This window comes from Giraffa tippelskirchi, chromosome 13, assembly GCF_054371585.1.
Source record: "Giraffa tippelskirchi isolate mGirTip1 chromosome 13, T2T-mGirTip1v1.2.pri, whole genome shotgun sequence".
Lineage (NCBI taxonomy): Eukaryota > Metazoa > Chordata > Mammalia > Artiodactyla > Giraffidae > Giraffa > Giraffa tippelskirchi.
Window position 1 is genome coordinate 30,926,934 of NC_137287.1, and position 17,172 is coordinate 30,944,105.

At 40.1% G+C, this 17,172-nt stretch overlaps 1 protein-coding gene across 1 annotated transcript in view; it reads left to right on the top strand.

The window, feature by feature from the left end:
- The window catches only part of ZC3H7A (zinc finger CCCH-type containing 7A), a 40,455-nt gene that overhangs the window by 16,182 nt on the left and 7,101 nt on the right, over positions 1-17,172 (top strand). The window contains exons 6-20 of the mRNA XM_081560370.1: positions 37-117; positions 211-249; positions 1,146-1,179; positions 1,779-2,062; positions 3,632-3,839; positions 4,932-4,996; positions 5,543-5,729; positions 6,640-6,801; positions 10,022-10,218; positions 10,496-10,596; positions 11,234-11,415; positions 11,821-11,897; positions 12,860-12,993; positions 13,395-13,500; positions 16,029-16,137. Of these exons, the coding sequence (XP_081416496.1) occupies positions 37-117; positions 211-249; positions 1,146-1,179; positions 1,779-2,062; positions 3,632-3,839; positions 4,932-4,996; positions 5,543-5,729; positions 6,640-6,801; positions 10,022-10,218; positions 10,496-10,596; positions 11,234-11,415; positions 11,821-11,897; positions 12,860-12,993; positions 13,395-13,500; positions 16,029-16,137 (1,966 nt within the window). The remainder of the gene's footprint in view (positions 1-36; positions 118-210; positions 250-1,145; positions 1,180-1,778; positions 2,063-3,631; positions 3,840-4,931; positions 4,997-5,542; positions 5,730-6,639; positions 6,802-10,021; positions 10,219-10,495; positions 10,597-11,233; positions 11,416-11,820; positions 11,898-12,859; positions 12,994-13,394; positions 13,501-16,028; positions 16,138-17,172) is intronic.

The window sequence follows — 17,172 nt, forward strand, 5'->3', positions numbered from 1 at the left end:
AACCCTCCATTAATCGTATATTCTGACTTTTTTCAGGATGAACATGTAATAAAATTAACTCAAGAACTAGCTCAGAAATTGGGATTTAAAATAAGAAAAGCATATGTTAGAGCCGAGGTAAGCTGGAGTTCTCGCCATAAGGTATTTTCATTTTGTTTTGTAACTTGGAGTCAGTTCTGGTTTTAAAGTAGCATCTTAATTTTCTTTCAGCTCTCACTAAAATCAGTTCCTAGGGATGGGGCTACAAAGGTAAGGTTATTACTCTTATGAGAATCATAATTTTAAAAAAAAAGAAAAGAAGATAGAAGTATTAGCAGTTCTGCTTTTAATATTTTTGGTTTTTGTTTATTTTTGAGACCTTTTTATTCCTCATACACCTAAGTGGCCAGAGCTTCCTGCCCTATGAAAAGAAAACAAACAGCTCAAGTCATATCTTTTGCTCTCAATCAACATTTCCTGAAGGCCCATGGAGCATTTTACAGGACGTTCATAGATGTTAGGTGTTATTAGAAAAAGTGAGTTTGGGCCATGTAATAATTTTAGAAGTCATGGGGTTAAACACAACTAACAAGATTTATCTTTCTTAGAGATAAGTCTTGTTAGAGCTGTTAAGAGGCCGCTGTGAGTTGGGGAGGGTGTAGTGGCTACACTGGTCCCTCTGGAACTGGAAAGCTCCTGATTATCCTTGGAGAAATACTAGGCCACACAAAATGAGTGGCAAGAGGCCCACACTGTTTAATCCAACGTATTACAAAGGTTGGGCTTCCCAGCCAGGTGGCCTGCCAATGCAGGAGACGCAAGAGATGCAGGTTTGATCCCTGAGTTGGGAAGATCCCGAAAAGGAAGTGGAACCCCACTCTAGTATTCTTGCCTGGGAAATTCCATGGACAGAGGAGCCTGGTTGGCTACAGTCCATGGGTCACAAAGAGTCAGACACGACTGGGCATGCACTGGACTGGTCCACACGACTGAGTGTGCACTGGACTGGCCATTACAAAGGTTTACACGTTTTATTTGTCTCTGTCTTAATTGGAAGGAGGTCAGATATGAGAATTGGCATTGCTCTCTTAGAGTGAGTTTTATAGCTTGCTTTATAGTCTAGAATCCTCAAAATACTATGATCTATTATTTGGTTCAATTTCTAGGCTTTGAACTGTTCTGTGGAAGATATCGAACCAGGTATGTTTTCACACACATGTCCTCTTAATCTGAAGTGCCAGCCTTGGGGGCTTCCCTGGTGGTCCAGTGGTTAAAACTGCACGCTTCCAATGCAGAGTGCAGGTTTGAACCTGGTCAGAGAACTAAGATCCCACATGCCTCACTGCACACCAAAAAAAAGAAAAAGAAAAGTGCCAGCTTTAGATGTTATGTACATTACAGTGTTGTCAGTTAGGATTGCTGTGTCGTTAGTACTAAAACGAGTAATTTCAGAAACCACCTCTGTGCCTCTGGCTGTGTCAGCAGTGACTGATGGTACTGACTGTCAGCAGAGGCGTCCACCGTGGCGTCACCTCCCTCTAGTAGCTCCACCCAAAAGGAGCCCAGGCATTTTGAGAAAGAAGGAAGCGTTTTCACAAGTGAATATATCTGTTCCTGGGCAAAACAAACTGTTTTTTAGAATTGCTTTTACTCTTTTATTTGAATTGCTTTCACTGTTGTATCTATCTGTTTATAATTGCTTTCATATTTTCACCTTGCTCTTCATTTTTTTTGTTATTGGCTATTGTATTATGTAAATATACTGAAAATAAGTGAGCACATGTCCATTCATGTTACAGATTTATTAACTCCGAGGCAAGAAGCACTTTCTGTTGTTTCTATACCTGCATCCAGTTTTTCTCACCAAGTTGGAAATGAGCTGGCCTCAGTTTCTATTATGCCCTTAACTTCTGTTTTGCCACTGCAAGTGGAAGAGAGTTCTCTACCATCGACAGTGTTGGCAAATGGAGGAAAGATCCCCTTCAGCACACCGGAAGCATTTTTAGATGATGGAGATATGGTCCTCGGAGATGAAATAGATGATCTCCTGGATTCTGCACCTGAAACTAATGAAACCGTCATGGTAAATTTCAGTCTGACTCCTTCTTAAAACCTGCCTTTTTTTCTCCCCCTTTTTTTAAAAATTGTGGTATAACCTGTTAGATATTTTCAGTATTGACTTTAGGCTAAACTTAGGCTTTCTTGAAAATTACTTTCGTCCTTTTCCAGTAGTAACTGGCTAATTTTGTTATTTTTTAAATTAAAAAAACAGAATAGACTAGGAATCACATGTTATGGGAAAGGGAAATTTAACTCCCTGGCAAAGAATAGACATTCGGTGTGTAAGGCAAAATGAATCGATAGATTAAGGATTTCTCATTCCTTAAGGATGCTTCTTCTATAGCTACATAACCATAAAGCAAACTTGGGTCCACAGGCGAAATCTGGCCTGCTACCTGTTTTATATGGTCTGAACACTTAAGACTGGTTTTGAGATTTTTACATAGTTGGAAGAAAGGGAAAAGAAGAATGTTTTAAGATACATGAAAATATCTCATGACACTGCAGTAACAGAGTTGAGTAGTTGCACCAGAGACTGTGTAATCCACAAAGCCTACAATATTAATAGGGCTGTATTAATATCCAGCCCTTTATAGAAAAGTTCACTGACTCCTGCTGTGAAGTATATTAAGATAGTGGCAGCAGTAGTACTAGAATGATGACGTGGAGAGGGAAACTCAGAGCTTGTTTCCGGGGAGAGTAAAACCAGTGATGTCCTTGTGGAGCTGACAAAGAGAAGATGTAAAAGGCAGACAGACAATGTGTGGTGTGGGTGGGGGAGTTGGTTCCTTCCGCTTTGGTCTGGGGCAGGTTATTTCACCTCTCAGTCCCTCGGTTTCCTTATCTGTACAGTGACGGTCCTCATAGGATGCACCTCAGAGGGTTAGGAGGATTAAATGGACAGTATATCCCGCCTTTTATAGGAAAGTTCGCTGACTCCTGCTGTGAAGTATATTAAAATAGTGGAAGGTATTTTAATTGATACAGGAAGCTCTTGAAAAATCATCGCTGTGTGGGGGAGGGGCAAGGCATCGTTCCATTTGTTCTCGTGAGGTTGTACATTCACATCTCCAAAAAGATGGTCCCCAGTTCTCCAGGCTGCTGCAGCTCCCTTCTCTCAACCACTCTTCCTTCTGCCCTGGCCCCATACATGCCCTTGTGGTTCCTCTTTGAGGAAATCTGGTTGGCTCAGAGTAGGGAATGTTAGAAATCCTAGGAAGCTTGGGAAATGAAGCAGGGACTTCTCATTTGGGTCACGGTGATGTTAGAAGTCACATCTTCAGACTTTTCAAAAAGTGGGCTGGAGAAGAAGTCAGCTCTGTCGCTTGGATTCTGCTGTCTTGATTTTGACTTCAGCTTTGTTACCTAACAAGATCACCCAGTGGAATAATTTGTTCTTTTTTTTTTTTTTTATAAATTTATTTATTTTAGTTGGGGGATAATTACTTTACAATATTGTAATAGTTTTTGCCATACATTGACATGAATCAGCCATGGGAATAATTTGTTCTTATGTGCTGGTATTAACAGCAGTTTGGCCAGCTTGGGACAGAGTTTCACGGACTTCAATCCGGTCTTGTTTCCTCCCCAGCCGTCAGCCTTAGTCAGAGGCCCCCTCCCAACTCCCAGCGTTGGCCCGAACGTGCCCTTCTCGGCGGCGTCTCTTTTGGGCGCCTTGCCCATCGGGGCGAGATACGCACCAGCGCCCTCCTTCTCGGAGCTGTATCCGCCTTTGACTTCGTCCTTAGAAGATTTCTGTTCTTCTTTAAATTCATTTTCAATGAGTGAATCCAAACGAGGTAAGACTCAAGCTGCTTATGTAAACAGTTACAGTTCATTTTCTAAAAAAGTCTGTTTAACTAACACTAGATAGTTGGTACTTGAGTTGTTTTCATTGTAGCTGAAAATACATTGTAGCTCTAAAACCTGAACCTTCCTGTTTTAAATTCACCTGGACTTAACTGTGCCATTGTGGAGATCAAGAAGCAAAGGCCTAAGAGAAGGAATGTATGTGGCACTGTTTATTGTTTTTTTTTTTTTTTTTAATAGGATAGCTTGTTAAGGTGGGTGTCTGTTGTTGAGGGGGGAATGACTGTTAATGTTTTCTCTAGAAAAGGGATAACCCCCTCTTAAAGAGTCTTAAAGATAGGTTATCCTTTTAAATTCTGAACTAGGCAATACTTAGTTAAGACTAATTTAAAATCAGTGTTTAGAATGATAATAGAACCATGTATTTTTGGCTTCATCCATTGAGCTCAGCAAACTATGGTGCTTTACTTTTGCAAGGGATTGCTGAGGTTTGGGCCTGACTCCTGTTTTTGTAATCCTAGGCTTAATGTATCCTCTAAGTAGCCACAAGAAAAATCTTCATATTTTTGTCAGGCATCATTACAGTTAAACGAATCAAAATTGAAATAATTGATTTAAAGATTGGCAACTGAACAAATGAAAATTTGTGGAAAACAGAGGGCAGAGAAATAGTAATTGGTGGTACACTAAGAAAAAGAAAGAAATTGAACCTGACTGATTCTCTTAATGTTTTGATGAGTTTCTGCTTCATACTTTGAAAAGGAGAGAATCCTTTCCCATTTTTAATGTGAATTATCTTCTTAGTCTTTTTAACATTCCCATTTGATAGGCCCTGCCTTAGCTCATGTCCCTGAAAAATTGCTTTTTATTGAAATTTGTTTGTCTAAGGATTATTTATGTCCTTGGTTTCTGGAGGAGAGGAGAGACTCCATAGCTCTCTTTGGGTGTCAACAATAAGCAAGAAAGCTTCTCAGAACTGGGATGGGAAATAAGGTGGGAAGCCATAGTGAGCTGCTAAGCCCTGATGTTCTTATTACATGATTAGAATGAAAAGGTCTGTTGAAGTTTTTTTATTATTTTAGATCTGTCCACCTCAACTTCTAGAGAGGGAACAGCGCTTAACAACAGTAATTCTTCCCTTTTACTTGTAAGTGCCACTTCCTCTTTTGTAACTACGTTGCTTAAATTGCAAATAGGTCTTTTACTTAAGTAACTGAGTTATTTGAATGAACGGTACCAGTTCCCTGGAATTTTGTGTGTGCTGTGGGAAAGAGTGCTAAAATAAGACTCTTCTGGAACATCCAGTAATAAGTGCTCAGTGTTTAAGGCTGGATCTGTCATGGCAAATTAATCAGCAGTGTAAGAGGCTTTAGCACAGCGTGAATGATGAGGAAATGCAAGATCAGGGCATGAAAACCCTGTTGGCTGATGAAACAGAACAATTACCCATCACTTATAACAACTCATGGAGCATCCCAAAATGTGGGGGAGGGGCCTAGAGACCCCAAAGACAGGAAAATGTAGAAGGAAATGGTTCTTAAACAGAAACGTAGTAAGGACAGAATAGTCCCACTTCTAGTCTGTACAGAATGTCTCATTTTTCAGATGCGTTTGTTTTCTTTTTTAGTGATAGTGCAATATTTGTTGGCTGTTTTTTGTTTTTTTGTTTTTTGTTTTCTTATGCTTCTTGCAGATGAATGGACCAGGCAGTCTGTTTGCTTCTGAGAGTTTCCTAGGAATTTCAAGTCACCCTCGGAATGACTTTGGAAACTTTTTTGGAAGTGCAGTAGCTAAACCCGCTTCTTCAGTGACCCCAAGACATCCCCTTGAAGGAACCCATGAACTGAGACAAGCTTGCCAGATCTGTTTTGTAAAATCAGGTCAGGACCAAACCGAGGAGCCCGTCAATAACCTGAGAGTTCTTAGGAATTTGTAAATCTATGTGGAAACACCAACTATTGTGACTCTTGCATCTTTATTTGAGTTCTTTCTAAAGAAGCAGCAATTATTGATTAGGAGCCTTTAGAGTCTAATAGGATAAGTCTCGGTTCTTCTTTGATATAATTTTATGTATAGAATCATTTGGAATAGAATATTTACCTGATTTTGAAAATTCTTTGTATTTTAAGTATATGTTTAAGAACTTGATCATTTTCAAACAGAATGAGAACTAGAAAAAAGCATTTTAAGACCAGTATGTGATACCATGTTTGTGAAAATTAGAGTACTTTCTGTTGGATTATTTCATACCTTTACCCCTAAGTCAAGTGATACAAACACAGTTTATTCTAAACGGGTCCCAAATTCATTTTCTTTCTTAGTTTATTTAAGCACATGCTTTACCTTTACTCAGTTGGTAAAGAATCCGCCTGCAATGTGGGAGACCTGGGTTTGATCCCTGGGTTGGGAAGATCCCCTGGAGAAGGGAAAGGCTACCCACTCCAGTATTCTGGCCTGGAGAATTCATGAACTGTAGAGTCCATGGGGTCACAAAGAGTTGGACACGACTGAGAGACTTTCACTTTACCTTTAGAAGCCATTGGAATTCCTATTCTAATAATTAAATAAGGGTTATATCTTGGGAGCACTGGTGTTTTTGTTCTCATCTTTGACAGCACAAGAGACAAAAATTACTTTCCCTAGCTTGTTTGTACTTGGGGGTTATGAAAGGACTTTTTCATGGGAATTTAATAATCGTTATTCAGTTGCTCACATCTGCTTTTAACTGTGCCTGTAAAATGAAATGATACTTCTTGTGCACATGAACAATCCTTTTTATATCTTTTTCAGGCCCTAAGCTAATGGATTTCACTTATCATGCTAATCTAGACCATAAATGTAAGAAAGATATTTTAATTGGTAGGATAAAGAATGTAGAAGATAAATCATGGAAAAAAATACGTCCAAGACCTACAAAAACAAATTATGAAGGACCTTATTATATATGTAAAGGTATGTGCTATAATTACTTAATTGGTATACCATGGCCTAAGTGAGAAACAATTTGCTACTTTTATGACAATGGTCCCAGTATTACTGTTACTAAAAATGTTTAGAGTTAACAGCAAATTCCTTGGTTTGAAAGATTAGTATTTTTTTGTATTATTTTTACATTTGCTTTTAATTTGCTGTCTAGTGGGTGTTTTATAGTTATTTTTTGAAACAGGGGTTTCACCAGGTTTTAAATAGAAAACTGTCTCAAACTTTCGGTTCTCTGACATAGTCTAAACAGAATCAGAACACTGAACTAAGGCTTTGATAATGGTACTCTTTTAATATATTTTTGAGAAATATAGTGTTTTCATTTTTGTCAGACCGCGTCACCTAAACGAGCTTTCAGTCAGTTAAGTTGCTCAGTCGTTCGTGTCTGACTCTGCTACCCCATGGACTGCAGCACACTAGGCTTCCCTGCCCATCACCAACTCCTGGAGTTTGCTCAAACTCATGTCCATTGAGTTGGTGATGCCATCCAATCATGCCAACCTCTGTTGTACCTTTTCCTTCTGCCTTCAATCCTTTCCAGCATCAGGGTCTTTTCCAGTGAGTCAGTTCTTCACATCAGGTGGCCAAAGTATTGGAGCTTCAGCTTCAGCATCATTCCTTCCAATGAATATTCAGGAAAGGAGCTTTGAATGTCCATAAATTATAGAATGGGAAAGGCTAGAGATCTCTTCAAGAAAATTAGAAGATACCAAGGGAACATTGCATGCAAAGATGGGCTCAATAAAGGACAGAAATGGTAGGGACCTAACAGAAGCAGAAGATATTAAGGAGAGGTGGCAAGAATACACAGAACTATACAAAAAAGATCTTCAAGACCCAGATAATCACGATGGTGTGATCACTCACCTAGAGCCAGACATCCTGGAATGTGAAGTCAAGTGGGCCTTAGGAAGCATCACTACGAACAAAGCTAGCGGAGGTGATGGAGTTCCAGTTGAGCTATTTCAAATCCTGAAAGATGATGCTGTGAAAGTGCTGCACTCAATATGCCAGCAAATTTGGAAAACTCAGCAGTGGCCACAGGACTGGAAAAGGTCAGTTTTCATTCCAGTCCCTAAGAAAGGCAATGCCAAAGAATGCTGAAACTACCGCACAATTGCACTCATCTCACATGCTAGTAAAGTAATGCTCAAAATTCTCCAAGCCAGGCTTCAGCAATACGTGAACTGTGAACTTCCAGATGTTCAAGCTGATTTTAGAAAAGGCAGAGGAACCAGAGATCAAATTGCCAACATCCACTGGATCATCGAAAAAGCAAGAGAGTTCCAGAAAAACATCTATTTCTGCTTTTTTGACTATGCCAAAGCCCTTGACTGTGTGGATCACAATAAACTGTGGAAAATTCTGAAAGAGATGGGCATACCAGACCACCTGACCTGCCTCCTGAGAAATCTGTATGCAGGTCAGGAAGCAACAGTTAGAACTGGACATGGAACAACAGACTGGTTCCAAATAGGAAAAGGAGTACATCAAGGCTATATATTGTCACCCTGCTTATTTAACTTATATGCAGAGTACATCATGAGAAACACTGGGCTGGATGAATCGCAAGCTGGAATCAAGATTGCCGGGAGAAATATCAATAACCTCAGATATGCAGGTGACACCACCCTTATGGCAGAAAGTGAAGAAGAACTAAAGAGCCTCTTGATGAAGGTGAAAGAGGAGAGTGTAAAAGTTGGCTTAAAGCTCAACATTCAGAAAACAAAGATCATGGCATCAGGTCCCATCACTTCATGGCAAATAGATGGAGAAACAGTGGAAACAGTGGCTGACTTTATTTTTCTGGGCTCCAAAATCACTGCAGATGGTGACTGCAGCCATGAAATAAAAAGATGCTTACTCCTTGGGAGAAAAGTTATAACCAACCTAGACAGCATATTAAAAAGCAGAGACATTACTTTGCCAACAAAGGTCTGTCTAGTCAAGGCTATGGTTTTTCCAGTGGTCATATATGGATATGAGAGTTGGACTATAAAGAAAGCTGAGCGCCAAACAATTGATGCTTTTGAACTGTGGTGTTGGAGAAGACTCTTAAGAGTCCCTTGGACTGCAAGGAGATCCAATCAGTCCATCCTAAAGGAGATCAGTCCTGAATATTCATTGGAAGGACTGATGTTGAAGGTGAAACTCCAATACTTTTGCCACCCGATGCGAAGAGCTGATTCATTTGAAAAGACCCTGATGCTGGGAAAGATTGAAGGCGGGAGAAAGGGATGTCAGAGGATGAGATGGTTAGATGGCATCACTGACTCAACGGACATGAGTTTGAGTAAACTCCAGGAGATGGTGATGGACAGGGAAGCCTGCCGTGCTGCAGTCCATGGGGTCGCAAAGAGTCGGACACGACTGAGTGAACTGAACTGAAATGATTTTCTAAACTTAGGTGGTGAACATGCAAACATCAGGGCTTTTTTTGCCCTTTCTGAAATAAAAGTAATTTAGAATTGTGCTGCTGTTTTTTGTTTGTTCATTTGTTTAAGAGTTAATACCATTGGGACTTCCCTGGTGGCTCAGATGGTAAAGAATCTCCCTGCAATGCAGGAGACCCAGGTTCAATCCTGGGTCGAGAAGATCCCTTGTAGAAGGGGATGTCTACCCACTGCAGTATTCTTGCCTAGAGAATTCCATGAGCCTGGCAGGCTACAGTCCATGGGGTCGCAAAGAGTCAGACACAACTGAGCAACTAACACTTTCATGCTTTCGATACACCATTCCTGCATAGTAATATGTGTACCATGGTTTGAAGCTATCCATGAATTGTTACAAAAATTTAAACAATGCCCTTAGTGTGTTTAATATTCATTGGCTTTGAAAACATAGTGGCCCATGTTTTAAATGTCTTTTAATTCCCTGTCTCCCCCCTACTTTTTTTTTTAAATTTTGTTTGAAATTTATCTTGTTTGAAACTGTCCTTTTTCAGAGGATAGTTACTTTACAATGTTGTATTAGTTTCTGCTTTACAGCAAAGTGAATCAGCCACACATATACATACATCCCCTCTTCCTTAGATTTTCCTCCCATTTAGGTCACCACAGAGCATCGAGTAGAATTCCCTGTGCTATACTGTCGGTTGTCATTAATTATCTGTTTTATTCATATTAGTTATATGCATGCCAATCCCAATCTCCCAATCCATCCCACCTCTGTTAATTTCCTGTCTTTCTAGATGTTGCTGCTGAGGAGGAATGTAGATATTCAGGCCACTGCACATTTGCTTATTGCCAGGAGGAGATAGATGTCTGGACGCTGGAGCGGAAGGGGGCATTCAGCAGAGAGGCTTTCTTTGGTGGCAATGGAAAGATCAGCTATACTGTGTTCAAACTGCTCCAGGAGCATCTTGGAGAATTTATATTCCTTTGTGAGGTACTGTCTCCAAATCTTTTTTCTACTGTGAAACAGGTGGTGATTTCTGACCCAGCAGTATCAAGTACTTAGCTCTGGTCCTGCTGTATGCTAAAGCATTTGCTTAGCAATGGTAGCCACTATTACTATCCAAAAGAATAACATTAAGACGTCCTATTTGCCGAGTGTTAATTTACATATGCTTGTAATATGTAAGTATGAATGTCATCAGCATCACACAAAAGTTATCATCTTGTATTACGTTTTTAAGATAATTCTTCTTCTCTGTCTATTTCAGAAATGTTTTGATCATAAACCTAGAATGATAAGTAAAAGAAACAAAGATAATTCTACTTCTTGTTCTCATCCGGTTACAAAGCATGAATTTGAAGACAATAAGTATGTTGGTATTTTCTACTATTTTTAGTGACAAAATTAATCCTCTTTTTATATCAGAGTAGTATCTTCCCAGGCATTCCCCTCTCATGTGTTGTTGTTTTGAAGGATGGTGACTATTTTTAAATGGGTAATAGGTTTTGCCGAGAATTTTAAAATGAATTATTAAGATTTAATACAGAAAAGCAATACTGATTTATAGCTTCTCATGACATGGATTTAGGTATTTTAATATAGCCTAACATAATGATCCTCTCCTCTCCCCAATTAATTCTACAGTTGCATACAGTGATTTGTTTTTTTCTGATAAAGATTTAAAATGTATTTTCAGTCCAGAATTTTACATTTTGTATGTGTATATGGGTTTCCTGGTCGCTCAGATGGTAAAAAATCCATCTGTAATGCAGGAGACGTGGGTTTGATCCCTGGATTGGGAAGATCTGCTGCAGAAGGGAATGACAACCCACTCTAGTAGTCTTGCCTGAGAATTCCAAGGATAAGAGCCTGGCGGGCTAAGTTCATGGGGTCACAAAGAGTCAGATATGACTGAGGGGTTAAGCACACACACATGTGTGTATATACATTTTTTTAAAAAGCTATGGTAGAACAGTAGTAAAATGTCACTCCATTTTCCTCTTAGGTGCCTTGTCCACATTTTGCGAGAGACAACAGTAAAGTATTCCAAAATACGTTCTTTTCATGGCCAGTGTCAGCTTGATTTATGCCGACATGAGGTTCGATATGGCTGTTTAAGGGAAGACGAGTGCTTTTATGCACATAGTCTTGTAGAATTGAAAGTCTGGATATTGCAAAGTGAAACAGGTAGGTTTGTGCGAGATTGAGACAGGTCCCCTCAAGAGCAGTCAAGAGTTTACAAAATGGTATCGAAGACCTTTCTCCATCAGTCTGGTGTGGCAGCACTGTTGATTTTATCCTGAGTCTTAAACCTGAGTCACTTCATCTTTAGAGTGGCTTATTTTGAATGTGGTCTCGTATAGTAATTGCTGATACAAGTTCATGTATGTAGTACGGATCCGTGAGGAAGAAAGATTCTTCAAAAGGCACCAAGAGCTGTATTTGTAAAGATTCCATTCAAAAGAGTAGTATGATATTCATCCTTGGTGACAGATTATGCCAAATGGGGGTAAAGAATTGAGTCTGACTGTGCCTAGACAGTGGCCTGGTATTGCGTAAAGAACCTAAAAAAAAGTCTTCGGCATTTCTCAGGTATCTCACATGATGATATTGCCCAGGAATCTAAGCGATATTGGCAAAATTTGGAAGCAAACGTACCTGGAGCTCAGGTATGTTTTTCCTTTGTCCCTTCTGCATTTGGGATCTTTTCTGGAATGGCCTGATGGACGTTAGTAGTTGGCAGATGCAGTTTATACTTCCATACAATCCAGTTACTCTCGAATTTTCTTGAGTTTATTGAGTTAAGTGGGAAAAAAAATTGAGTAAATGTGAAAAAAAATTTTCTGAATTTTAGTTGATTATCATTAAAAAAAAAAATAGGCATTTCATAACACCTGCCAAGAAACAGGTTAGGGAATTCCCAGTGGTCCAGTGGTTAGGACTCTGTGATTCCACTGCAGGGGCCATGGGTTTGATCCCTGGTCAGGAAACTAAAAGATCCTGCATAGCCAAAGAAGAAAAGAATATAGGGTACAATTTTCTCTAATTATTTTATCTTTTGGCCACACCACACAGCATGTAAGATCTTAGTGCCCCAACCAGGGATTGAATCCACATCCCCTGCAGTAGAAAGCGCAGAGTCCTAACTACTGGACTCTCAGGGAAGTTCCAGGATACAGTTTTCTTTTTTTTTTTTTTTTTTCAGGATACAGTTTTCTTATTCAGTTTATTTGGCAAAACAGCTGGGGTCTTGGGCTGTGGGGATCCCCGGAGTAGGGGAGGTAGACTGTGTAGTTTTGCTTACCACTTAGCCAGACTGCTTTATCTAGCCATCTTCCTTCCTCTCTCCCCACAAATCCTAAACATTAACACCAGAGCTGACTTTGATAAATTGAGATTTGGCATCTGTCATCTACTTTCATCATATTCTCTTATATTTGGGTGGAGAACTGGAAATTTAGTTATCAGATCGTATATATGTAGTGGTCAAATCATCAGACCAGACAAAAACAGAAGTTGTGTGCTTTTATATATAAAAAAAATAATAGCACAGAGTTGTGCATGGTGAATGAATATGTTCTCAGAAAACTGGTTTTCTCTTCAATTAAAACTGATCTCTTTATTATTTAAGGTACTTGGCAATCAAATAATGCCTGGATCCCTTAATATGAAGATAAAATTTGTATGTGCTCAGTGTCTGAGAAATGGCCAAGTCATTGAACCAGACAAAAACAGAAAATATTGCAGTGCAAAAGCAAGGCATTCGTAAGTAGTGTGTGTGTGGAAATAGTGCCTGTTTCTTTTCATGGGCGTAAAATCGTACATATAAGAAAAAAGATTAAGACTGTGAGGAGAGCAAAGGAAAGCAGACAATTTAGGAGTAATTGCAAAGCAAAAGGAAAGAGATTTTTAGGATTTAGTAGCTAAGAATTCAACAAAATTCAATAGTGTTTTTCCTGTATTTTACCATTTCCTTGTTTAGGATTCATAGGGAATGTCTGTTTATAATATCAACAGGAAGTGAAATGACAGAATCATAAGGCGTTTCTTTTAGAAGGGTTGAAAAAAAAAATCTCTGGTCTCTTAGGTACAGACTTTGTACCTGCCCCTTTATATTATGCCTTTGCCAGTGTGTTTTTGTTTTTTCTGAACTCCATTTTTCTTAGGTGGACCAAAGATCGTCGTGCGATGAGAGTGATGTCTATTGAACGTAAGAAGTGGATGAACATCCGTCCTCTTCCCACAAAGAAACAAATGCCTTTACAGTTTGATGTACATACGTAATTTTTAAGCCACTTTTTTTTTTATTAGGCATTTCAAATCATTAGAAAGTAGTAGTAATTCAGATGGAAACTGGTACTCTTTAAATAATGCTTGTCATGTTACTAAAATCTAAGTGGTCCTTTTGTTTTCCTTCCCTTTTTGTGTGTGTGGCTCCAGTGCAGTTTTTAGGTTGATTGGAATGAGTTACTTAGGAGACATAGAAAATGAACTAGAGAAAAGTGATGGTCTAGACTCAGCTTATTTTCCAGATGAATGACTGTGAGCAAATGGGAGAGAATTTCATCTGTATTTGATTCCTCAGCTTTGCTATCAAACCCGAGACTTTCCGTATAATTAACTCTGTTGACGAGTTTTGGTGTTTTTATTTATTTTTTTATCACGCCTGTTTCTTTCACTGAAGCAATGGATGCTCGCTAAACGATACCTAACATTACAGGATTTTCTTGAAGTGACCCAAAGGAAAAATGCTTCCTGTTAGAGCAACATGTTCCCTAAAAGCCCTTAGATTGAGAATACCAAACTGACTTACAAGGTGGCACGTTTCAGCTCGGTTCTTCTGGTCCCCTATGTGGTCTTAAAGATGGTCTTCTGGGCAAAGCTTGAAACTGGCCCGACTTCCCTGTTCACAAGCGAGGGTCTGGCAGGGTTTTACAAACTGAGCTCAGGTGAGGGGCGCTTTCTGCCCCAGCGGAGGAAACATGGAGAGAGTCTTTTGCTCAGAGCAGCAGTGCAGATGGACTGCAGAGTCCCCACTAACGAGGCTCCTTCTACAAACTGCCAAGGAGTTGAGGAAGAGGCGGGTTCATTTCCCCTCATCCAGGGCACCTTGCAGTTTGTGAAACTTAAAGCAGGTTACAAGGCCAGTCTTTGAAGGAGGTGATGTGTTTGTGTTTATCCACTGTGGTTTCAGCCTCATAGATATGGGTGATTTATTAGTGAGCTATAATAAGAGAGGAGGAAGGCTTATTAGAACCAGTGATTATCTTGTGCTTCAGTAGATGGTGGAGATTATAGATGTACTCCTCAAAATTTTGCCAAAACAAAGACGACTGGGAACAGTTGTAGCTCATGAGGCAGCTGCCTAGGACCACTGATTATTCTCATTGCAGACGCGGTGTTCTACCTGCAGTGTTTATAGGAGCCCATTTCCTCTGTTTCCCTACCTCACTAGATATTGCTAAGGGATCCTTTTTCTAAAACAAGAAATAATACTCTGCGTGCGTGAATGTGCGTAGACAGTGTGGTGAGGCGGAGAGAGGATGGGCTTCAGGGTCTGCCCAAATGGCCTGTTAGTTGGCCTCAGTTTGCTCATCTGTAAATGGAAATCATTGCATCCTAGGGAAGATATGTGAGATGGTGTTGTGTAAAAACCCAGCACAGAGCGGCCTTCTCCTTTATCTTCTCTTCTCCCTGCTGCTTATCACTGAGCTTTGAAAGACGATGGTCAGTGTCTACCAAGTAATACCTAAGAACTTCCTGAGGCTTGACTGGGAAAAGAATATAAGAAAATCCATCACAAGCATGTTTTGTTGACTCTTGATTTCCTGCAAGAAATTGTAAAGGGGTTGGGGGGGTCCCTGACTTTCTTTGGTTCAGGAGAGGAAAGGAGCAGTGTTTAGTGTTAACTGCTTCTTGATTTTTGGTGAAAGTCAATGCTAAGCATTTACTGTTATGTAAACTAATGCATAGAGCCAGCTCCTGTTGAAACACGGATAAACTAAGACAAGCTAACAATGAATTGTACTAGGATTTATGCTCCGTAAAGACAAGTACATTGATGATATTTACGAATGAGCTCTCGGTGACAGTGGTATTCCTAGTTCTTAATAGTCACAGGTCTTAGGGAAATCTGTGTTCTGCTGACTGCTATCACTATTTTTCCTACCAGTATCACAGTATTTACTCTGTAAAATAAAAATGCAAATAACCACAAGAGGTATTACTTGAATGCTGTATAACTGGATGGCCTGGTTAGTGGAATAATTGTCTTCTGACACTGCAGAGCTAGTGAATGATGGCTGAGATTAGCTGCCAGTATCGGTGAGAAGTAAACGTCGGAGGTTTTCTCTCACTTTGTTTACTGGAGGCGTCTGCCGTTTCTTTCCTGCTTCCCAAGTGCTGACAAGGAGGTATCCTGGGTGTCAGGCAGAGGAGAGTAGGATATGTCATATTGAGAGGGCTAGAGACTTGCACTGCAGAGATAAAGTGCTCTGCTGTGTTAAAAGCAGATACTCTGAATAAGTTAATCTGTTGACATTTTCTCATAAGAAAATGTTCCATACTCCAGTTCCATACTTATGCTCTTTTGAAAAGTTTTGAGACAGAAAGCTTGATATCATCTCATGTCTTTGGGGCTTACAGTCAATTTGAATAGGAGCAAATTAATCTCATTTAAAAATTATATTACTCAGCATTAGCATGGATAATAATATTTATTTTGCTTAAATGTAAAAATTAGGCAGTTTTACTCAGTGTACTCTGTCTTAAAGCATATTCATGTATTTTTTTTTATACAGCTGTGCAATCATATTGCTTCTGGGAAAAAATGTCAGTACGTTGGAAACTGTTCCTTTGCTCACAGTCCTGAGGAACGAGAAGTGTGGACCTACATGAAGGAGAACGGGAGTAAGTTGATGATTAACCATGGCCTTGACACCCACGGAATCCAGCTCACCTGGAAGTCTCTTTCCTCCCTGTAAATTGCCAGCTTACAGGGAACACGGAAGGCAGTCTGTGCTCTAAACCACTATCTCATTTTATCAATGAAGCAGTCTGACCACCAATCGTGTTTGCTTAGGTCAAATTTGGATACAAAAACATAGGTCAGCATCCTCTGACATCATAGGCGTGTCCCTGAGTCACTGTCTGGAGAAGTTCAGTCCCTCCGCGAGTGCTCAGGTCAGATCACCTGCTCCTAGTGTGAAGAGTCACCCCTGAATTCATCAGGTTGGAACTGGAGTTTTCTTCCGGGAACTCTTATGGGTAGAACAGGCCCAGACGCAAAGGCCCAAGGAGAGAATGCTTGTCTTCGTCAAGGGTCAGTTTTACTGTGAGAGCCTTGGAGAGAAGCCTCAGGCAACCTTTCACTTCTGACCAGAAAAGGTTTTGCTACCAGGATCGTTGTTCTTCAGTCTTAAGTAAACTGATCAAAATTTACTGATGGCTTAAGATCTGCAATCTGGAGATTACAAGAACCAATCTGATTTAAGCACATCACCTATTGTATTTCAGCCATGTAAACATTCAGTGACTTGTGTGAGTGGGACTCCTTGCTTGGAGTGAGGACTTAAGGTTGGCCTTCCTGAAGGTATCCTTGCAAATCTGGGCTCTTGCAGCAATTCCTGCTACCACTGACCTGAAGGAAGAAGGATTTCCTATTTTATCTCTAATCTTCAGTTCAGTTCAGTTCAGTCACTCAGTCGTGTCCGAGTCTTTGCAACCCCATGAACCGCAGCACGCCAGGCCTCCCTGTCCATCACCAACTCCCGGAGTCCACCCAAACCCATGTCCATCGAGTCAGTGACGCCATCTAACCATCTCATCCTCTGTCATCTCCTTCTCCTCCTGCCTTCAATCTTTCCTAGCATCAGGGTCTTTTCCAATGAGTCAGCTCTTTGCATCAGGTGGCCAAAGTATTGGAGTTTCAACTTCAACATCAGT